Raw genomic sequence first — 21795 nt, 5'->3', positions numbered from 1 at the left:
ACCAAAACATCAGACAGAGAGAAAAGATACATGAGATGTGAGTCGCAGACCACGGACTGATGGGGACTATGACATCATTTTTTTAAATGTTCATTTGTGTAGAACACTGTTTAAGATTTTTTTCACATAAAATAACAACTCCCCTCTACATCGCTTCTGATGTATGTTTAGATGTTTTTTTTAGAAGAGAAGTTCTGGGCGTTGCCGTCTTTGTTTTCGTCATGTTCTACAATGATTGAAGCAGCACACACAGGTTTGTTAATCTGGTTTCTGTCGCTCCAAGCTGTCAAACACACATCAGCGGATGTCGACAGGCGTCCTCACTCTCACCTTTTATTGATGTTCACCTGTCGTTTGACATATCGATTACCAGTTACACTCACGCCTCGTAGCGAGGATTTGTGCACAATATGTTCCTTAAAAATGAATATATAGAGCGTTTGCATAGACTTTCAATTTACGCCCATCAAAAATATAGTATAGAGAGATTTCAGTGAAAGCAGCAGAAACACAAAGCCCTTTCCTTCATTAGTGTACGCTTGTGCCCAAAAAGTGAGCGAGCCCGTTTCTCCCCGTTGCTTTGCTATAAACGACCAAGAGCACACAGAATCCCCTCTGGATGACAGATCACAAAAGGACCCCAGGGATTCAAATGAAATCCAAACTGAAACAGTAATTAAGGTTTTACAGAAGAGCACAACTTTGTGCGGATAACAGGAGTAAAATAAACAGATTCGAAAGAAAAATAAATCGCTGGCATCAGAGTAAAAAGGCACTTTGACGAGTACTGTAGCTCATACACTGACAGTCACCAGCGTACTTAAAGTGAAGGTGATTGTAGCGACACAAGTGCGTCTGTGTAAGAACACGCAGTCTGCTTCCTGAGGTCCTGTGACCAAATGGAGAAAGACGGTTTGTGTTCCGACACAGAAAGCGAGATGCCAGTTTTTGTTTTTCTGGGTGTTTTTTCTCCAAAAGACATGAAAATAGGACACACTTCCATCGAAGGACAATTGTATGTGCCACTCCTGAGATTTGTACAAAATGCATATGCTTTGTGAACAAACAGAAACTGTATTTTTCCTTCCCGCACTGGCAAAGTGCAAACATAGTGTTCAGACAAGTTGATTAATAAACAAGCCAGCAGCAGAACCACTTTGAAAGCTTTGACTTAAAAGATTGCACATCAACTGACCACGATTCTGTACATTTTTAAAATCTTTCCCGGGTCTACGTAGACTTCCTTTGCAAATAAATAGTTTATCCTATTTCATACTTCTAGTGTTACTGGCAGGGCTGTTCATTCCCCCAACGTAAGAGCGCATTTGGGATAAAGAGAGGCAAACGATTTCTTAAACTTAACAACCTACTAATCTTAACACACGTAAACTAAAAGTACTTGGTTTATATTTCTAAAACACGATAAAGCCGAACTGTTGTTAAAACATAAGGACGCCTCAAAACAGTGACACCAAAGACTTAAATAGTACAGGATCCTTAAAATACAAAAAACAACAACTAAAAACAGGTTTGGGGAATAAAAGAGGAAAAAAGTCAAAAAAAATTTTTGAAACAGTCGGAGAATTTGCCATTTTTTTCAGGGTCCGTTCAGCCGCCACAGTGACGTCATCAGGGAAGGTCGCTTCCATCATAGATTATGGGCCTCTCCATGGTCAGATGGTAGAGGACTTTCTTGGAGATAAACCTGTTGGAAAAGAGTGTTTCATCAAAAGAATCCAATCCAACCGAAAACGCGACAACAGAAATATGGTTCGTAGGCTGAAAAAACTCACACACACACACACACACACACACACACGCACACACACACACACACACACACACACACACACACACACACACACACACACACACACACAGTGGAAGGATTAGGTTTGCGAAGATATCACAAGTTAGAACACTTCTATAATCCTGGAGCTTCTCCCACTGAGCCGGAAGTATCACAACAAGGATGTCAGGAGCTCCGTACCGCGAGAAGGAGTTGTCAAAGATGAGTGTGTAGAGGCCGGGGTGGCGGACTTTCAGCTGTCCCTGAACCGTTTCTTTATGGGAGTTGCAGCGAGTCAGAGGAATCAGCACCTGGAAGGAGAACAGACGCGTGGAGATAAACTCAACGTACTCGCTAAAGATTCTGCTCCAGGTCGTCTAGCACGTCTCCACCACACCATTAGTTCTTCAAAAAGCTCTTCTACCTTCGAATGCTCCACATGAGAGTCAGCGGATTCCCTGTAAACGACGCTGAAGGAGATGCTCTTAGGCTCCGAGGAAAACGTCCAGCTGATGGTCGGCCCGCGGTCGCCCACGGCAACCGTTATCACACTGTAGCAGCTGGACTTGATGAAGATTTCCCTGGAACCTTCGCCGAACTTGGAAATATCTTCGATGCTGAGAGGGACGTCCATCCTGCAGGCAGGACACATGGATTTCAAGAGTTGAGCATGAGCTGACTCGTCACATCGAAGGGTTCATGTGGTAGTTTTTTTATTCCCACGTTTTGTGCCGAAGTGACTCATTTTTTTTTAAACTGTTGCAGCCTCGAGGGTGAACGCTAAAGAAAGCAAACGGACAGCGGCTTCTTTGTGGAATGTCGCTGTGCACCCAAGTTGTTTGAATCAGGTAAATATTCAGCAAAAACACTGAGGTTTTAATGGCTGTTGACCAGTTTTAGAGAATTGTTGTCTCCATTTATTTATTTTTTCTGCACCAAAAACAACTCACGTGAGGTCTCCTGACTGGAGCAGGTTGATTTCTGAATCCTGCACCGTGGCAACGTGCTCCTCAGAGTCATCGCGGGCCCCATCTCTTGTCCCTCTGCAAGGCACAATACACACTGAATATTTGGTTTCAAATGCATTTGACTCTTAAATGATAATGAAGGATTCAAACGGTCAAATTAGAGAAGTTTCCTGGTGCCGCAGGTTGAGCAGTGTTCAAAGTATCTCAGCGTTACATTTTAATATGGAGTTTACTCACACATTTTGCAGGTTTTTATCCCTTTTTCTTCTTTTCAAATGCATTACGTTGAACATTAATTATCACAATCGAATCAAACTTATTTTATTGTTAACTCCTCTGCCCCCCCAGGAATCATTTATTTGCATCAATTTTGAAACAAAGGCAATGACAGAATTCAACATGAAAACCGCTAAAGGAAGTTACAACATTATCGGGCCACGCGAATGCTTCAGCCTTTCTCACGTACTGGCTCACCTTCTGGAGCACGAAACTGGCTATTTCCCTTTTCTTATAATTGGTTAATTCACTTTTTACTAAAAACAAAGACATCCACTTCCCTAATCACGATTACTAGTAAAAGGGGCAGGAACATGTGTGCGGAGTTCCCCCAGGGTGCGACGTGTTGGAGAGCTCATCTATTGTGGCGTGCTGTTATTTTTTGAGAGCGTGGGACATGCACAGCAGGTGCAGGTGGGAATGGGTCATGGTGGGGACTCAACAATAAACAAATATTGTTGGGCAGAATAGACACATGGTGTCTTTTGAATATCCTCTGAGCCTTTCGTGCATTATCAATAATACAGAACCTAGTTATCTTCCTCAGGCCTACTTCCCACCTTTGAAAGTTCAAAGAGGTGAAACCAATATGGCAAGAAAGGCCCGACGCTCGGGTGCTTCAAGTTTGTGTTTTCCGTCCGTCCTACTCTAACACAAAATAACATGCACAGTTCATGTACTCTTCTTGGAGCTCTTGATTGATTTATCTATTAGGTACATATTACACTCACAGTGCTCCTGCAGGCGGTCGGTCTTGTTCGCCCTCCAGGGAGCCTGCTGTGGTCTGGGAGGTGGTGTCACTGTCGTAAACTCCATTCACTTCATCCTCCGTGATTATGTCAAAGACTCCATCGTCAGATCTGCTGCTGGGGTCCGAAACTGTGAGGAACAAAAGAAACTGTAGGACCACTACATATTCTCAAAGTATAGGCTTCTTGTGACACAATGTGCATGCCATGTATTCATGTATTGTAGAGGAAAAAAAACACTAAACTACTACATAAAGAGACCTATTGTAACTTTATTCAGAGTTCCTGTATTTCTACAATAAAAATAAAACAGGTTCTCCTTTGAACGGAAATGTCACCCTCTTCCCCTTTTGTCTGTTGACATAAAATCTGCAGCAAAAGTTTCTGTCCTTCTTCCCTAATAAGATGAATGCAATAGTTTCACTTCTGCTTAAAAGCTTCCACTTACCTCACAGTTCGTGGCGTGAGAACTACAGCAGCGGCCAGTCGAGTTAGCATGTCGTAGTTAGCGTGTGCGTTACTGTCCGGCTGGCCTCTCACCTGTTACACTGGGAGTGGGCTTATACGGGGCTGGTTCGTGGGGCGGCTGAGGTCCAGCTCCCGGCGGAGGGGGCTGCATGTCGGTGGGACTCAGCTCCGCCTGTGTGAACCTCTCCACCACTACGCTGTGTTGGGTGTAACACTCCCTGCAGCAGCGCTCCTTCTTCCCGCTGTGCTTGGTCATCACAAAGTTGTTGCTGCAGTAGTAGCAGAAGATGCGACCACAAAGCCTGGGAATTTAAAAGAGGAGAGGGGGGGGTCCGTCTATATTGATTCTGTCATTTGGTTAACAAAACATTTTGGACACCTTGCATTTTGAGAATTGATGCTGCAAGTGGTCTGACACTCTAACCGGGTTAGGTACAGGAGGTGTCGGGGAGCAGCAGTGTGCAGTAGCCCCCCAACCACCGCCCCGTGTCCACAGAAAGCCCACCTGCAGTGATGTCTGCGCAGCCACCAGGTAAACTGGCCCTGGCAGCCGAGGCACTGCGTGGTCTCCTTGTCCACTAACCACCAGCGTTCCTCTGCTCGTAGCTTCTGCTCAAACTCCAGGGCGTCTGACTTCTGCCAAAGAGCGTCTTTGTCCCTGCAAAAAAAAAAAAAAAGAAGTATTTTAGTCATTCTGCGCAGACCCTTTCATATTAAAGATATAAATGCCTGTAAACTTTAAGCGACTTTTCGCTCTGTGTTGATTTGACGTTCTGAGTGGGACAGTCTGCCCTGCTCGGCCCTGGTTGCGGGTCTCACGTGCCTCCCGTCCCCTTCATCGACCCCAGCAATAAGCCGCGGGCCCCCCCACCCCACCGCCCCCCCTCCACAGAGAGACGAAGGACAGCTGCTGCAGGAGGCGGAGCTTTCTTTCAGTTCAAGCACCGGGATCAACTCTATGAAATCAACCGATCTCCTAAGACCGAACGGAGCGTACCGTATGAGCTCAATGAGCCGCTCTTCCAGGTTGACCTTGGTTCTGTTGAGGTCATCGACCTCTGCGGTCATCTTCAGGTTCTGGCTTTGCTTGTCGGCTTCTGCGGCGTTGAGTTTCTGCTTCAATTCCTCGCAGACGATTAGCAAAGCCGAGTGGGCTTCTGCAGCACTGAGGAGACGTAAGTGCAAGGAAATTAAGTCTGGACTATTTTTATATTATATTTTGACAGCGGGATTAATTTTTTAAAAACGCACTTGGTTTCTGCATTCCTCAGCTGCTGAATCTCGCTCTCGCTCTCACGAATGGATGTTTCTGTCTTTGTGATGTGAGCGTCTTTCTCGCCGGTTAGCTGCAGGTACTCCTCATTCGCAGCCTTTAGTACCACACGATGAGAGCAAGCATACAAATACATCTTAGCAAAAAACATTTGGGAAATATTCTTTTCAATAATTGTTCCAGGTTTGTCTATTTTAGAAAAAAAGTGCTTTTGCTGATGTATCTCAAATTAAAGAAGGGGCTGTCAACCTTTTTAAATAACGGCCCCCATGAACAAAGGGTGTTGGCTCCTAGGCGTTGTGCAATGTGCTCCAGGTACGGGCGACTTTTGATACGTTTCCGGGACTTTTTCCTCTCTCTCTGAACCCCCTCAGAAGAGCTTTAACTTTAACTCAATAAAGTCTATTCTGAGGCTAATTGGTTCAGGCAAATCCCGACCCCCCCAGGTGGAGAACCACTTCTATAATCACAGGACATGAAGAAGCATGTCATTCAGTAACGTCCAATCCCATCAAACCAGAGAGGAAGATAATTGTGATTTGATTGAGCTTATTAATTGGATCATTGGTGTCACATAGCCGTGATTTTGTATTATATCTTAAATTAAATCAATTAAAACTGCAAAAGCAATCAAGGTCTCGCATTATACAAACCCGAGACTTGAAAATGAGCTGCTAATGAGTACTAACCAAACAATGTGAGGTGCAGCTTCCCTTTCTTCTTCCCATCTGCAAATCCACTAATGATCCACTAGTGAGGAAGCTGCTGGTGTTCATGTGTATGAGGTGTTGCACATGTACTCTTCTTTTAAAGATGTATGCTTTACTTAGGAGTTTAGTACTCTATGATGGTCTATATATTTATAAAACACAATTCTCTCTCTCCAAAGATGACAGAACACATTCATTGACCGCCGCCTATCTACTTATTATGTAATCGTCAATCACCGTGTTCGATGCTTGAAAGACACAGACCTCTAGTTCAGACACTTTGGCCTGCAAGCTGGACGCATGCTTCAACTCCTTCTGCAGCTCGGCTTTCATCTTGTCCAGCTGCTCATTTATACTCTGAAATATGAGATAAATGTAAAAAAAAAAAGAAGGAAAAAGAAACAGGAAACAATCTCTGCAAGGATGTAAAGGCATCTTAAGTGTAATGCAAATCCCGATGGGCACGTTCGCACTGACTCACCTTCACCTGGAGCTGATGATTCATGCTCTCTGAGCTCATTTGGAACTTGACGGCCTCCACCTCCTCTCGGTTAGCGTCCTTGACACTCTTCAATTGGTTCCTGGCCTTATCCAGCTGCTGCTGGAGCTCCACGATGGTCCCTGGGAGCGTCCCCTTCTGCGTCAGCTCCTCTTTTAGTTTGGTGTTCTCGAGCTGCAGTTCTGCCCTGCCCTCTTCCAGCCTGTGCAACTCTTTCTCCAGCTCTTCAATCCTGGCAGCGTCCCCTGCCCATTGCTCTCGGACCTCCTCCTTCTCCGCACTCAGCTTGCAGATGCTTATCCCGAGCTCGGCCATCTCCGTGTTCGCCCTGTGCAGGACCTCGCGCGTCTCGGCGTTCTCCGAGGACAGCCGGCTGTTTTCAGCCTTGAGGCCGGACAGCTCTTCTCGGGCGGCGGCCGCGGAGATGGACAACTCGGCATGGGCGGCTACTTCTCCATCGCGCTGTTCCATCAGAGCCTGCTCCCTCTTTTTGCACTCCATAAGGTCTGCCACGTGCCTTTGATTCAGGGCCTGCGTCTGGGACTTGAGGTGCTCGGTCAGAGTCCGGAGCTCGTCTCTTTGGGCCTCCGTCACCTCCAGCTGAGCTTGCGATTTCATCCTTTCCTCCTCAGACCTCTGTGCCCGCACCCTCAGGTCCAGGATCTCCGCCTGGAGCCTGGACACGTCTTTCATGCACACCTCCAGCTGGCCTTCGAGTTTGCCTGCCACTTCCTGGTTCGCTTTAGCTTGGACTGCGCTCCTCTCCAACTGAGACTTCTCCATCGCCTGCTTGTCAGAAGTAACCCTTTCAATCACCTCGCTCTGTTTAGCGCAAGTTGCTTCAGCATCAGCTTTGGCAATCTCTAGCTCCTTCTCCCGGGCCTCGAGAGATTTGAAGCTGGACAGCAGCTCGGCCAGGTTCTTCTCTGTACTTTCTAGCTGGGCCTCTTTGGCTAGAAGTTGTTCTTGAAGGCTCGCTGCGTTCTTGCGTGACGCTCCCAAGTTCTTCTCCAAATCCCCGATCTGCGCGTTGACGCTCTTCAGGTCAGCCTGCATGCGGCTCAGAGCTGCTTTCACGGTGTCCTGCTCCTCTCTCAGACTGTGGTTCTCGCGCTCCAGCCGCTTCGACGCGTCCTCGGAGAGCTTCGCGGCCATCGCGGCTCGTTGCAGGCTCTCGTCCAGCTTGCGGTTGTCCTCGCGCAGGCACTTCTCCTTTTCCTCCACGGTCATCTTGGTGTCGTCCAGCTGGCCGCGAAGCTGTTTCTCGGAAGCCCTCAGAGCTGCCAACTCATCTTCGTGCGCCGTTCGGGTTTCCGCCATCTCCTTCTTCAGCTCCTCGCTTCTCTTCACTGTGGTCATCAGTTTCCTGTTTAGTTCAATCAGATTGGTGCACTGCGTCTTGTAGTCTTCTATCTTCATGGCCTGGTCTTTGACGTCACCTTCCAGCTCCACAAGGTTGGTGGTCAGTTGGTCCCTCTCTGCGGTCAGGCTTTGGTTCTTGGCTTCTAGCTGTTGTAGTGTCTTGCAGCTGGAGGTAAACTCTGCCTCTTTCCTCTCTAGATGCTCCTTAAGGGCAGTGACTTCTGCTTCTAAGGACTCTTTTAAACCTGCATTCTTCTGCATCGCATCTTTATCTTTTTGTGCGCTGATCTTCACTTCCAGCGCCTCTTTCTCCTTCTCCTCTAGAGATCCTTGTAGGTCCAGCAGCTGCCTTTGGAGGTTGCTCGTCTCCTTCTCTCTTACTGTCAAGGATCCTTGCAGCTTATCGATGGCTTTGCGCTGTTCCTCCACTTCCGCCTCTAACTTGGCTTTCTCCTCGGACGCAGATGCAACAAGTGCCGCGAGTTTCGTTTCCAGGCGCTTCGCAGCCGTCTCCTTGACCCTCAGCTCGTCCTCTAGCCGTTCTGCCAGTCTCTTCTTCTCCTCCATCTCAGCTACAGCTTCCATCTTCCCTCTCTCTGCCTCTTTCAGTCTGTCCAGCAACTCGTGTATCTTTTGAGCAGAATCAAAGTGACTTGTTGCCTGCTGGCCCTTCTCGTTCAGAACCCCGTCCAACTTGGCCAAGAGCTCTAAGTTCTTCCTCTCAGCAGCTGCCAACCGCTCCTGGACCAGTTGTTGTTCAGCCTCCTTGGCTTTTTTCCCAGTCCTGAGTGCCTCCACCTCTCTGGACAAGTCTTCTTCTCTTCCCTTCAGAGCCTTGAGATCTCCATGCAAGCCCCGTTGCTCCTCTTGGGCCGCAAGGGACACGTCCAGCTGCCTCTGGAGTTGCACGACTACATCCCGGAGCTCAGCGCCCTCCTCGCCCATCTGCTGCACCTTATCGAGGAGCTCTCGCTGCTTCAGCTCTGACTGGTCCAGCTCGAGGCGAAGACCGTCGACTGTGCTGACGTCCTCGTTGCAGGCCGGCAGAGACTCGTTCAGGTCACTTAGCAGGCCGTGACCATAATCAGGGCTGGAGGGGAACTCGTGTGCTTGCTGGATGGTCGCAATGGAAACCAGAGGATGTGGCACAGAAGAGAGGAAGAGTGATGATTATAACGCAATTATTTTACTAGAATGGAAAAATGACAGGATGTGATTTTTATTATTTTTATTTGTTACCTGCGAGTAAGTGCTGGCCAGACTGTTAATACTGGAACTGCGACTGGGTGGTTTCCACATGTGGCCGGGTGAGCTACCACTTCCCAGTGTTCTCCTGTTGATGAGAAAAATGGCTTTTAGTACATATCTACATATCTTTTAGTATTTTCATGATTTGTTTTTTACCTTGCAAAAGTGGGCCAGGCAGCATCAAGGTCATGACCCCTGGAGGCCACGTCAAACTGGACCTCATTGAGTTCGTAAAGGTGACTGATTATGTCAACGCTGAGGTGGGGCTTCAGTAAGGGACTTCTCGCATAGTACCAGTCGCTGGGGGGGAAGCGATGAGGTAAAGGTCACAGTACAACAACAAGAAACAATAATGGGGCCTAAAAAAAAGGATGTTTCGTCCCATATTTTAACACTTGCAAAGAAGAAAGCAACGAAATAGAGAAGTAAAACAGCACGACACAAGAACAACACCCATCCATCCAATCCAATGACGGTTCCATTTCTCTATTCAGCTCGCCTTCACTTCAACAAAAGCCCCGTTCCTCAGAGTGCAGAGAAACTATTCCGCTGTGACAGTTTTACCTGGTGACCCTGTGGTTCATCAGGCACTGCTGCAGCGTGTCAGCCAGTCGCTGATGTACGAGGGAGTATCGGATGAACGCCCGTCCTTTTCCCAGAGAGGTCTTCAGCTACCAAGGCACATAAATACATTGTTTTACATCGTGCACATCGGAAGCTAAAAACTAACCGATAATTGATTATTCAATCAAAATGATAATTCAATCTGTTTAAGGTGTAAAGCTTGAAGATTTTCTCATCTTCTTATTTTCCAATTTTATCTGAATTCTCTTCAAATCTCCATATTTAAACTCTCGCTTAGTCTTTTAGTTCTTTAGGTTGCTAAAATACGTTTTGCTGCAGCGCCAGTCCATAATGCTTTGCTCCGGTACTAGTACATCAGTCTGTTTCGCGTGCCAACTAATGTCTACAACAAAAAAACAACAAATAATATGCTGACTATGAATGAGTTTGTCTACAAGCTGTTTGTCTAAAACAAACAAATTCTTACCTCAGTGATAGATTTGACAAAGCGGATCCCATCATTGGCTCCTTTGATTTTAGCCAGGCAGTCAGTGAAGTATTCCCAATAATCCTTCTTAGTACCAAGAAATGTAGTCTTATCCTTCTGGTCAAACTGATATATATATATATATATGAGAGAGAGAGAGGTACAGTTGCAACGGAAAATTGTTAAACATATTGCAAGGCATGGCATTGATAATGTAGTATTTATGAATAAATCACACCTGCAGCAGGTACTCCAGTTTGTAAGAGAACTTGTGCAGGGTGGTACTGTCATCAGTGATCGGCTCCCCACTTTCCCGGTACTCCTTAGCAAGCTCTGCAACAGCCTCTGAAATTCCGTGGTTCAGAAATGAAAAAAGATCAGGGATTAGAATAACAGCAAAACAATGTCCATTAATCGACATTTGCTTCTAACAGATGGGGTGTATAATACATTTGAATGTGGGGAAGAAGCATAAAAAAGGCAGAACATGGCGTTGCTTTTACCTAAAGTCACATTTTTTTGTCAAATTTAAAACTAAACTAATATTTCACCTCTTGGTGCATTTTGGTTACACAATCACACCGAAACACACCTCTCTTGTCTAAATCTTCACTGTTATTTGCTTCTTTACCATTTCTACCCTCTTGAAGCACAACTAGTCTGTAGATGAACCACTTGCCTCGTATCATTCGCAAAAACTGGAAGGACACCTGTGACGGGTGAATCCTCAGAACGCGCTCTCTGTCTCGCTGCATGCTGACAGCGGCTTCCACCACACCCTTTACGAAGGAATGTAAGGCCGACTGCACGTTTTCCCAAATTGTTTGACGACCAGGAAAAGGTCAGATAGTTCCAGGTTGGAAGGATTGGACTTGGACTTGACGCTCGAGTCGTGACATCACATCGAGTCTCTTACTTCTCCTCTCTTCGGTCACGCCACGCGAGCAGACAACTGCCTGCAGCCAAACCCATTCATTCATTCACGCACACACACATAAAGCTGTCGTACCGTGCAGATCTCGGATAATCCTCTGCAGTTGGCTCTCCCCGACTGTAGCCGCAGCAGCCATGGCCCCGGCGCTCTCTCCCTGGCAACCAGGGGTCACGGGGTCACGGCCAGTCTGCTGAGTCAGAGAACCGGAGGCGGTCAGGAACAAAAGATGGACATGAACGCCCCCGACGTGGTCTACACTCTCGTGGCACGCTCGGCACACAAAAATGTCTGACACAGTTCTCTCTGATAGTGTTTGATCTGCACAATACGTGTCACTTTACTTTCCTGTGCGTCCATCACTGGTCTGTATGTGACATGATCAGATACTGCAAAACTGCAGGGTAAGATGAACTAATGTCCTGCGAGAAGCTTGTAATACGTGTGGAATAAGATATGTACGGTTTCAACCCCAATGTCCATAAGACACCAGCACCATAATCATAGCAATACTTGGTTAGTAGGAGCTATAATGACGAGGTCCCACTCCTGTAAACTCCTGTTAGTAAGGCAGTAAACAAACAATGCAAAAAACTGCCACTGCCTGTTTTTTGTTATAAAAACGCTTTAGAATAGGAATGTAATCAACGTCAGAGGCAGGAACCTACACGAGTATTGACACAATAAATACCACAACACTAGCGAACTTACACAACCCTACTTTTAACGTTAGCTAACAGCTAACCAGGTTAACGTTAGTTGTGTTTGAACAGTTTGAAATCGGTTTAACGACTGTTTACTATCAGTTCGAACTGCGCCAATGTTGTTATCGAACATCGAAGAGATGCTGATAAGAAGCCACGAGTTGGGTTCTGGGTGTTTACGGGCGCTTTCTGTTCTTTTCGAGGCTCTCCCGGTGGAGTTAACGTAATATTTAACTAACGTTAGCTTTGACACAGTGAACCTTTGACGGACATTTTGAAAGTTACCGTGACATCAACGAGAAAAGATACAGACAGTCTATTTCTTATAGCTTCAGGTAAAATCATAAGAAAATAAAAATAACTTTGACATACTTTTACATATATAACTCAAGTCCATAACAAACCAGATATTTAATGCGAGCATACAAACTTGTTGAAAGTGTTAGGATTGACATTGTGTTGTCCACTCACAAAGCGCCATGTAGCCTTCTGACCAATGACTAGAGGTTGGTGGGCGGAACCTTAAATCGGGGTAGTTTGGTTGACATAACAGCGTAAACAGAGCTGTCATGTGATCACACTTACGTTCATAAATGCGTGTCCCACTTCTCCTCGGTCCTTTGTTGTTATCGAAAATTATGGACTAATTAGTGCAATTGCACCCCCCTACACCGTTAATTCTGTTTAAAACTAACAACAACAAAATCACATAGATTTGCCTTTTATTACATGCTAAGTCTTCTTATAAGTCATTCTTAAAAAAGAATCTGTTTCCCAGAAGTACAAACGTGTTGTGAAAGTGACACGCTTCCGGAGTATCTATTTTCAGTCTCATATCTCATTTAGTGTCTGGGAAATAATCGCCATAAAGTGCTGGTTACTTAGTTTAATTTTACTTACTCGCCCAGATTGTTCAAAGGTGTGAGCATCATGAACCCCTCTCAGCCTAAGCACCATGTCTGAAATCTGAAATGTGTGGTTGGAAATCTCAACCACACATGTGTCATGGATGCCATGAATTTTGGCATCCATGACACATGTTTATCCAATTTTGGATAAAATAGGAACTGGAAACAGAAAGCCGTCCCTGTGACGAGGGTATATAGCTGCCCCATTTTGAGCTCTCTGAGTGCGGAGAAGGCGTCCCACGTTGCAACAATTCCATCACGCAAGAGGTAGGTGCGTTTTTACCTTTACAATGTGATGTACTCTTTTACACGTATTAATGTGGTTTTGGTGTAACACGAAAAAACAAATTTTATTAACATTTATCAACATTTTATACATTATTATTTCTTCTATTTGACATGACTTAGAAAAACATAAAACGGCGCACAAAGTAGCCCTGTCTTTTCTTCTAGGATCTAGTTGAACAGCAATGAATGACTCTTTCAACGACAGCCAATATGACAGAAACTACGACGATGAAGTGTGTGAAAAGGAGGAGGTGGTCAAGTTTGGATCCATTGCCGTTCCTGTCTTCTTCTCCGTTGTGATCACACTGAGCCTGATAGGAAACATCCTCGTCCTTGTAATCCTCGCTTTGTACGAAAACCTCAAGTCTCTCACCAACATCTTCATCCTGAACCTGGCCATCTCCGACCTCGTCTTCACCGCCGGTCTGCCCTTCTGGTCAATTTACCACATCTGGGGATGGTTGTTTTCCAAGGTCCTCTGCAAAATAGTGACTTTTATCTTCTTCACCGGCTTTTACAGCAGCGTCCTCTTCCTGACGATCATGACCATCTACAGGTATCTGGTAGTGGTCCACCCACAGTCCATCCTGATCCCACAGAGACCCAGCACCAGTATTTACATCTCTGTTGTTATGTGGATAATCAGCGTCGGAGCTGCCCTTCCCTCCCTGCTCTACACCACCATTGTCTCCATCCCCCACAAAGATAACCACTCCCTGGGCTGCGAGTACCAAGACCGCCTGTGGAAAACCATTAGTGTTTTCCAACAGAACATTTTCTTTTTGGTCGCTTTTGCAGTAATGGCTTTCTGCTACATTCAATTACTGTGGAAAATCACAAGAACGAGATCTCACACAAGGAGAAGAGCAGTGAAGTTAGTCTTCTCCATCGTGGCCGTGTTCTTCCTCGGCTGGGTGCCGTACAACGTGGTCATCTTTCTGCAGGTGTTGGCTGACGTGGATGCATCATCCGATAACTGTGGCGCAAGCATCGACCTTGACTACACGTTCCATGTGTGCCGGCTCGTGGCTTTCTCCCACTGCTGCCTGAACCCCGTCTTTTATGTGTTTGTTGGTGTGAAGTTTAGGAGTCATTTGAAGTCGTTGCTGCAGCGATTGGTCATTCAAACTCGAGCTGAAGAACAGCCGGTTAGAATGCAAGAAATATCGCGTGGATCAATGTTGTAGTTGCTGTTAAATTATGGAATTTTCTCTCGTTTGCTAAAGTCAAAATGTGTACTTGGTGAAAGTAATCCTGCTGAAATATGGAAATAAAGGGCTGACACTTTGCACTTTGTAGCAATCCACACAATATTCAAATCAGACCTTTTCTATTTATCCTGTCATAATAAATAGTTATTATTGGACCATGCAGCTTGAATTGTTATTTGCATTTATTTACTGGCACTTTAAAAAAGGGAGTCATGTTTTTTGTGGACATAAAACATGTAATTAAATAGTCACAGCGGAAGTAGAGACATAAACACTCTCACATTTGTGAAGATGTTTTCACTATAATTAGATTTTGTTTGATAAAATGTTTCTTGCTTGGCTTTTATGTTGTAATGCAACTGAATACGCTTGTGTGTAATATTTCATTTGTTAATGGTGCCACTGAGTAAAAAGCAAATGAAAGGTATCGGCAATTTTGAGTTTCTCTATGCATTAAAAGACACAATGGCTTTTTGCAAAAGACCACATGTTAAGTTTTTATTATGAGTCAAGTGGTTGAGATTTCAATTGATGGTAGTGCATCCCCACCAAAGCAAATGTTCCCTCATGGACACCGGCTGTGGCTCACGAGTGCGTTGTCCACTAATCTTTAGGAAAGACACTGTGCTTTAGAAACTAGATTATCCTCTGATTAATGGCAGCTCTCACCATCGCTGTGTTTGTGTGTCTGTGAGTGTGTGTGTGTTTGTGTGTGTGTGTGTGTGTGTGTGTGTGTGTGTGTGTGTGTGTGTGAATGGAGTGTTGAAATGTCAGATGACTCGAAAAAGGTGGTTTATAAATCCAAATCCATTCATCATTATCAGCAAATGTATGGCTTCAACAATTATCATACATAATATATAAAGTGTATATATATATATATATATATATATATATAAATATACATACACATATACAATATATATACAAACTATACTGTTTTAATATCTCCTTTTTTCAAGCTCTCGTTAGAGAAAAATAAAACACCATTGACCTTTAACCTTGTTGTGTTTAACTATGTTTTAAAAATGACATAAACATATTTTGAAAAAAGTGGAAAAAAGCTTAATAAAAAAGAAAAACAATAAATGTATTATGCAGTTCAGCCATTGAAGAAAGAAATCAGAGCTGCTCTCTGTCAATCGGAACACATCATTTCAACAGAAGAAGAAGAAGTTATGAAGGAAATAAAGGAACCTGCAGACTGCAGAGTGCAGGTTGGTAACCAACACACTTTGGAAACAGCCTGCGACACAGGTCAGATAAAGGAAAACAGTTCTTTGTTAATCATTCAGCTGTGTGTACGTGTGTGCGTGTGTGTTTGTGTATGTGTGTGTGTGTGTGTGTGTGTGTGCGTGTGCGTGTGCGTGTGTGGGATCGGCTGATTACTGAGGTCGTCCTCTATAACTTCCTCCTTCAGAGGAGCTGCTCGGCTCTCGAAGCTCAGACTGCGCTTAGCTGTCAAGGAAGGAAGGAGGATCCATCTCAGAGCTTTATTCCTTTTCTCCCTCCAAGAGACTTTAACAGCCAAAAGGGGCGAAGGGGTGTAAGACCGTAGAGTGACATCTCTACTGGAACACATGTTTCAGGAAGATGTTATACAAATACTTTAAGGTAAGAGTTGTTATTAACGCTGTTTAAATAATTGCCACGGAGACTCAAAATGCTATAAATGCGTTTTGAACTTGAATCAAACCGTGGGAGAGCTCTCTGAAAATGTGTCACTTTTAGGCCAAATTTAGTTGTTATCATTTCCATTTTCCAAATGATATGAGATGACTTTAACCTGCGGGTTAGTTTAAAGGCTTATTAACAGAATAGTGTGCAATTGTTAATTTGTCGTTTTCCTTCTGCCTTGTTCAAAAGTCGCGGGAGTATGTGGAAGGAAACTTGCCGATGCATCAGCTGAATGTCACAGTGACGGTGTTTCAGGTCAGGATTATTAATCCCCAGTGGATGGTTATGAAGAAGTCATTTTGTTTTACAGATGTGGACGTTTATTCTGATTGGACTTAACATCATCTCAATGGTTTACGGGTATGCGAGCGGTTACTTCCCAGAGACGTGTGGAACTATGTTACCTCTGCACGATGCCGATCCTCAGACCTCGAAGCCGCCTTACGAGGTTTCTTACCAACAGGGACACGTTAGAGACCCGATCACAGGTATGGAGACCATTGGATCCGTCTTCCTGGAGAGTTGTTCATCACCATCTATATTCGTGGTGGTCATTCCCTAAGTACCTCACCTCTAACGCTGTCTTCCTTTTCTTTCCCTGCACCTCCTCCCCAATGAATCCTCACACCGTTCTGCAGTCTGTCTCAGCAGCCCGACAGGCAAAGATTTCATGGGATTTATGTTGAAGGCTCTGGACACGAGCAAAGAAGAAGGACCACCTCTTGGAAAATTCACCTTGCTTGATTCTGGATTAGATCAACTCTTGACTTGTAGTGGTTCAGGAGTACGTAATCGTCCCATTTTGGCATCATCACAGTTATTAAAAACATTACATTGGTTTAATATCCCATCAACTTATTTAACAGATTGAATTGAGATGTAAGGGTACTTTTTAAGTCAAAGCCTTAATATGCTTGCTTTACTTTTTTTCCTCCTCAGGAGGGCTCGGCTGTCAGTCACAAGAATAATAGAAGAAAGACTCGGATTTGTGTCAACTGGACGGCACCGCAGGACGCAGGCGCCAGTACGACTTTCAGGTATTTGTACCTTTCGACTGCCCTCCAAAGGTCAGTGTGTTTAATGCAAAGCAACATCGTTTGTCAACAACATGTTTCTGTTTAATATTTTTCAGAGCCACATTTTCTGAGACTTATAAAACATTCTGGACAAAAGTGGATGCAATTCTTCCACCCCCCACCCCAATACCAAGTACTCTACCAAGTACTCAACCAAGTACTGCTACAAGTACTCAACCAAGTACTGCTACAAGTGCTCAACCAAGTACTGCTACAAGTGCTCCTTCAAGTACTCAACCAGGTACTAGTACAAGTACTCAACCAAGTGCTACTACTAGTACTCAACCAAGTACTGCTACAAGTGCTCCTCCAAGTACTCATCCAGGTACTAGTACAAGTACTCAACCAAGTACTACTACAAGTGCTAAACCGAGTACTCATCCAGGTACTAGTACAAGTACTCAACCAAGTACTACTACAAGTGCTAAACCAAGTACTCAACCAGGTACTGCTACAAGTTCTCCTCCAAGTACTCAACCAGGTACTAGTACAAGTACTCAACCAAGTGCTACCACTAGTACTCAACCAAGTACTACTACAAGTACTCATCCAGCTACTAGTACGAGTACTCAAACAAGCACTACTACAAGTCCTCATCCGGGTACCAGTAAAAGTACTACAATAAGTACTAAACCAATTACAATTATTACAAGCACGGCCACTCAGCAGGCGGACAATATTTCCAGCCTATTGGAGGTAAGCAGCACGACGCTGTGCAGATTCCCGCATTCAAGGTATTCAAAGTGTGTGGCATTTTGTGGAATCTGGCGGTGTGGTGGAAGGCTGAAAGCAAAGCACCCCACTGCTCAATTAGGACTTCCCGAGACAGTGGTAACGCTCGCCGCTGAGTGCAAAAGCGTGGCCACGCCATTCGCCTCAAAGGCCATCCTCACCAGGACGACGGCCCCAACCAAATTCAGACAGTGGGCGGCGGTACAACTTTTTGGAGTTTTAAAATCCTGTCACATCGGAGTTTCAGTTGGTCATGCAATACTGAATAAATAAATACTATATTAGCCTTCCTGCTAAGAGATTCCCTTTCAAAATGCGACACACTGGCCTTTTGATACATCAACCTTTTATTTACAGGGCTGTTTCTCTTGATCTGCCTCCAGAAAGCCGGCACTGTGAAGATGAATGTTGTCCTTTTCTTGGGGGTACTTAAAATGGTACGCTATTCATGAAGTCATGTCACTCAGTGAACAGCCCTACAATTACAAGATAAAGGTTTCACTATAATGAAAAGTATAATTCTCTTTATCTCCCATCAGGAACTGTCAAATATATTTCTTACTGCCCTCTCCGACGGCCCCTTTTCTCGTCATCTAAATAAGGTACGGCACTGGGAGGGGGGGGGGGGGGGGTCGTGTTGTTGTCAGTACCTGTCATCTCACACAGAGAGAGGTGTCAAATGACTCTTTCAGAATGCCAACCCAAATGACACTTTAATGGTTCCTTCCATCCACTTAGCTTCGGTCATTTCCAAATACTCCTTATTGTTTTTGCATTTCGTATCTGTATTTATAATAGCATTGCAAATTAGCACACCTTGTGTTTCTTGTGCAGGTGTCTCAGACATTCTTCGTGGTGCTGTGTGGGGTTGTTGAAACATCCGCTCTGGCCTTGTTTTGTCTGGCCAACCCTATCAACGTAAGATATGACGAGGGGTGTCAGATATGTCTCTACATCCACATCCTAAGCCGTTTGAGGTTGTATTGACTGTGTGTTTGCGTCTGTTTGGGCGCGTCTAGGTCTCTCTCGTGGCTCTTGTGTCTGTGGCGATAGTGTTTAATATCATAGAGCTGGTGATCGTCTGTCTGCCAATTGGACCCAGTCATGAACTGTGAGAATAACTTCCTCTTCTTACTTCTTATTCCTGAATGTTTGACCTGAAATTCAACTGCATCAACGGTCATTGTTCCTCTTTTGCTCTGCTCAAGAAAGGAGATCAGTGACCACGTTGTCAAAGTGTCTTCCTTCATCCACCAGACCTTCACAAGTGAGGAGATTCACCTGCTTTTCTTATATAACTCGTGGACTCCACTGAATTAATGTCTGAGGGAAGACTTGTTTAATGTGAAGTTTGACATTTTAGGAAATCTGCTTATTTCCCTTCCTATTAATCACGGCTGCATCGTCTCTGAGCTGCCGCCGCCTTGTCCATCGCGCTGATTGTTTCCCAAATATGTTTTACACGCAGCTGCTGCCATCTTTGTTGGTATTTTGGAGGTTGACAAACACAAAGGGACCCGGACGGACTCTCGGATTCTGAAAGTGATGGTAGCTTTCACAGTGTTACTACTGCTGTTTGAAATGTGGGTTTTCATAAGCAGCACTCAAAGGAAAGCGATGCTGAGAAGGAAAACAGGTGAATCACACGTACCAACTCACGTGCTGTGGGAGCCTTAGCAGAGATACACATTGAACACAACATGCAGTCTTATGAAAACACCTCTCACTATTTCTCTGTTACAGGGTGTCCAGCAAACCGTGAGAGGGGCAGGCCAAGAGGAAAACAGGTGAGCGCCTGTCACATGACAATATGTCCAGCTGCATTGACCGTTTTACAACAGTAAGTCAACACGCCGGTTCTTTTCTTTTCTTTTTCTCCCAGAAGAAGCTCGGTGCAGCTAAAGGGATCGTCATCGCTGTCTCAGTCATCTTCATCGTCGCATTCTTGTGTTTTGGTGTCACTGTGGCTGTCATGATACTCGGATGTCATCAAGAGTCGGGATGTGCATGAAGGTGTGCTGGTACTTTCATGAATGTTTTATTCATGAATGTGGATTGAATTCAAATCCCAGATTTCTTACTGCAAGTTTGCACTATTGTGCATAATCAGGTGTAAAAGGGAATTGCTTTTTTATTCATAGGTTAGTAATTGTGTATGTTACATTGTTTGCACTAGTCTCTGTACCTTGTTTGTAATCTGCTGCTTTGACCTGCACATTAAAAAATACATCTATTCTTCCAAACAATGCCTTTTGTTGATATTGTGTAATTGGGTTTTCCTGGTTGATGCCCCATGATTTATTGATTCCAAAATAACAATAAAACATGTTCAAAATGAAATTTACTAGTACAAACCACTTAGACTAAATACACCACACACTGTTTAAATACAACATTCACAGCGGGTAAAATAAGTATTGAACATGTCACCATTTCTCAGTAAATATATTTCTAAAGGTTCTATTGACGTGGAATCTTGACCAGATGTCTGTAACAACACAAATAATTCACACATATAAAGAAACCCAAACAAATAACTTCACAAGATGTTATGTGCCATCAAGTGGAGGCACCTGGCCGTGGCCGGTTTATGGAGAGATGATGTTCTTTCCACTCATAATGGACCCAACATTGCTCACTGGAACATTCAGAAGTTTGTAATCATTCTGTAACCAATCAGCCATCAGATGTTTTGCAACAATGAAGTTGGGAAGGTCTCGAGACGGCGCTTTGCGTCTGTGGGGATCTTTCGGGACGGCAACAGCTGATGTATATTTACTGAGAATGTGACGTGTTCAGTACTTATTTTACCCGCTGTATAAACGTTTTACAAGTGAGGTTAATGAATCACCCGACTTCTTATCAAAGTTACACCTGTCATAACGGTCAAAATTTCCCAGGGTTAAGTTGCTCATGGTTAAGTATACCTGTGTACGAGGCGGATTCCCCTGATATGAAAAACAAACTAAGCCGTACATTTTATAGCTGATATGTTGAATATATAAACATAGATAAATAATAGATGGAGATCGAATATGATACATGTTGAACAAATCTCATTATGCTTTTATGGGTTGAGTCCATTGACGGAAACTTTAATGGCCTCGTGACTCAGCCTGTTGTTGATGACGCCAGGAGAATGTGACGCCTAGTTCAGTTCGTGAGAAGGAATAAAGTAATTTATTTTAATGTCTTTAAAGAGTAACATACACATAAATCCATAAACAGATCAAACCGTGTGACTGGTTGAGACTGGATGGGTAATGCGTCAGTTGCTCAGTATGTAAACAAATATTTTTGAGCATAGACTGTAAAAACAATATGGTAGATGACTAATGCCATCCTGCCAATAAAACAAGGTCCACCTAGAAATCGCTACGCTGTTTATTAACGTTGCTGTAAATTTGGATTTCCTGGTCGGTAAAAGCACATTAAATATTTCTGTGATTTTACAGAGCCAAATATATTTAATATGTCACTTAGACGAGATGTACTGCCAGAGTTATACATACGGGTTAATAAACAAAAGAGAGTAATAAAGTCTCCCTCTTTGTGTTTTTCATTCCTACGTACCTGAGTAAATGATTGAAGAGCTGCTTTGTTGCAGGGTTGTAACTTCCTTATTTTAACAGCTTTTTATTGTATTCGCAGGAGCAGGTGGGACCTCAACTCCATCACTTTAGCGCGATCTATAAACAGGAAACTGCTCTGCTGAAAAAAATTACGTTCTGGCCATGATATAAATTCTTAAAAATACAAGAAGTGTAATTTCTCTCCTGACGGAACAAAAAGATACACATATACAACTATATTTGATAAAAAATAACAAAAATATCTGTATCAATTTAAACCCTAAACTACAAATAAATGATTTT

General features: G+C 44.2%; 3 protein-coding genes across 19 annotated transcripts; 2 read left to right on the top strand and 1 right to left on the bottom strand.

Annotated features, from left to right (window-relative positions):
* Positions 1–254: 254 nt before the first annotated feature.
* fyco1a (FYVE and coiled-coil domain autophagy adaptor 1a) lies at positions 255–12482 on the bottom strand. Of its 5 annotated transcripts, none has more exons than XM_040184098.2 (18): positions 12401–12482; positions 11403–11517; positions 10632–10738; positions 10394–10519; positions 9907–10013; positions 9499–9642; positions 9334–9427; positions 6715–9207; positions 6471–6590; positions 5502–5620; positions 5248–5415; positions 4756–4908; positions 4323–4552; positions 3765–3912; positions 2740–2832; positions 2214–2424; positions 1991–2100; positions 255–1705 (listed from the first exon to the last, which is right to left on the bottom strand). In XM_040184098.2, the coding sequence occupies exons 2-18, from the start codon at positions 11461–11463 to the stop codon at positions 1630–1632; spliced, it is 4560 nt and encodes a 1519-aa protein (XP_040040032.2). In that variant the 5' UTR covers positions 11464–11517; positions 12401–12482; the 3' UTR covers positions 255–1629. The 5 variants fall into 5 exon arrangements, with proteins under 5 accessions (XP_040040032.2, XP_040040035.2, XP_040040031.2 ...); XM_040184101.2 differs by having other exon boundaries at positions 6498–6590; XM_040184097.2 differs by having other exon boundaries at positions 11403–11514; positions 12401–12481.
* A 358-nt stretch (positions 12483–12840) lies between these two features.
* On the top strand, positions 12841–14918 carry xcr1a.1 (chemokine (C motif) receptor 1a, duplicate 1). The gene is made up of 2 exons (XM_040183311.2): positions 12841–13203; positions 13390–14918. The coding sequence occupies exon 2, from the start codon at positions 13407–13409 to the stop codon at positions 14409–14411; it is 1005 nt and encodes a 334-aa protein (XP_040039245.2). The 5' UTR covers positions 12841–13203; positions 13390–13406; the 3' UTR covers positions 14412–14918.
* A 934-nt stretch (positions 14919–15852) lies between these two features.
* On the top strand, positions 15853–20163 carry LOC120824395 (uncharacterized). 13 transcript variants are annotated; one of them, XM_040185220.2, is made up of 13 exons: positions 15853–16049; positions 16423–16600; positions 16751–16896; positions 17055–17149; positions 17245–17429; positions 18278–18357; positions 18460–18522; positions 18755–18838; positions 18940–19031; positions 19129–19187; positions 19389–19556; positions 19664–19707; positions 19803–20163. In XM_040185220.2, the coding sequence occupies exons 1-13, from the start codon at positions 16029–16031 to the stop codon at positions 19929–19931; spliced, it is 1344 nt and encodes a 447-aa protein (XP_040041154.2). In that variant the 5' UTR covers positions 15853–16028; the 3' UTR covers positions 19932–20163. The 13 variants fall into 13 exon arrangements, with proteins under 13 accessions (XP_040041154.2, XP_077964645.1, XP_077964643.1 ...); XM_078108519.1 differs by having other exon boundaries at positions 17245–17884; positions 18304–18357; positions 19806–20163; XM_078108517.1 differs by having other exon boundaries at positions 17245–17884; positions 18304–18357.
* The last annotated feature ends 1632 nt before the right edge of the window (positions 20164–21795 follow it).

This window comes from Gasterosteus aculeatus, chromosome 8, assembly GCF_964276395.1.
Source record: "Gasterosteus aculeatus chromosome 8, fGasAcu3.hap1.1, whole genome shotgun sequence".
Classification (NCBI taxonomy): Eukaryota; Metazoa; Chordata; class Actinopteri; order Perciformes; family Gasterosteidae; genus Gasterosteus; species Gasterosteus aculeatus.
This window is presented reverse-complemented; position numbering and strand designations above follow the sequence as displayed.

What these genes read in the sequence shown, in the direction of transcription:
- fyco1a (XM_040184098.2), bottom strand. Translation starts at nt 11,463, where the DNA reads ATGGCTGCTGCGGCTACAGTCGGGGAGAGCCAACTGCAGAGGATTATC. An exon ending in AACTGGAGTACCTGCTGCAG is followed by an intron (nt 10,520 to 10,631) that starts GTGTGATTTATT and finishes TATATATATCAG; the next exon opens with TTTGACCAGAAGGATAAGAC. An exon ending in CTCCAGTCAGGAGACCTCAC is followed by an intron (nt 2,425 to 2,739) that starts GTGAGTTGTTTT and finishes TCCTGCCTGCAG; the next exon opens with GATGGACGTCCCTCTCAGCA.
- xcr1a.1 (XM_040183311.2), top strand. Translation starts at nt 13,407, where the DNA reads ATGAATGACTCTTTCAACGACAGCCAATATGACAGAAACTACGACGAT.
- LOC120824395 (XM_078108516.1), top strand. Translation starts at nt 16,029, where the DNA reads ATGTTATACAAATACTTTAAG. An exon ending in CGTTAGAGACCCGATCACAG is followed by an intron (nt 16,601 to 16,750) that starts GTATGGAGACCA and finishes ACCGTTCTGCAG; the next exon opens with TCTGTCTCAGCAGCCCGACA. An exon ending in TGACTTGTAGTGGTTCAGGA is followed by an intron (nt 16,897 to 17,051) that starts GTACGTAATCGT and finishes TTTCCTCCTCAG; the next exon opens with GAGGGCTCGGCTGTCAGTCA.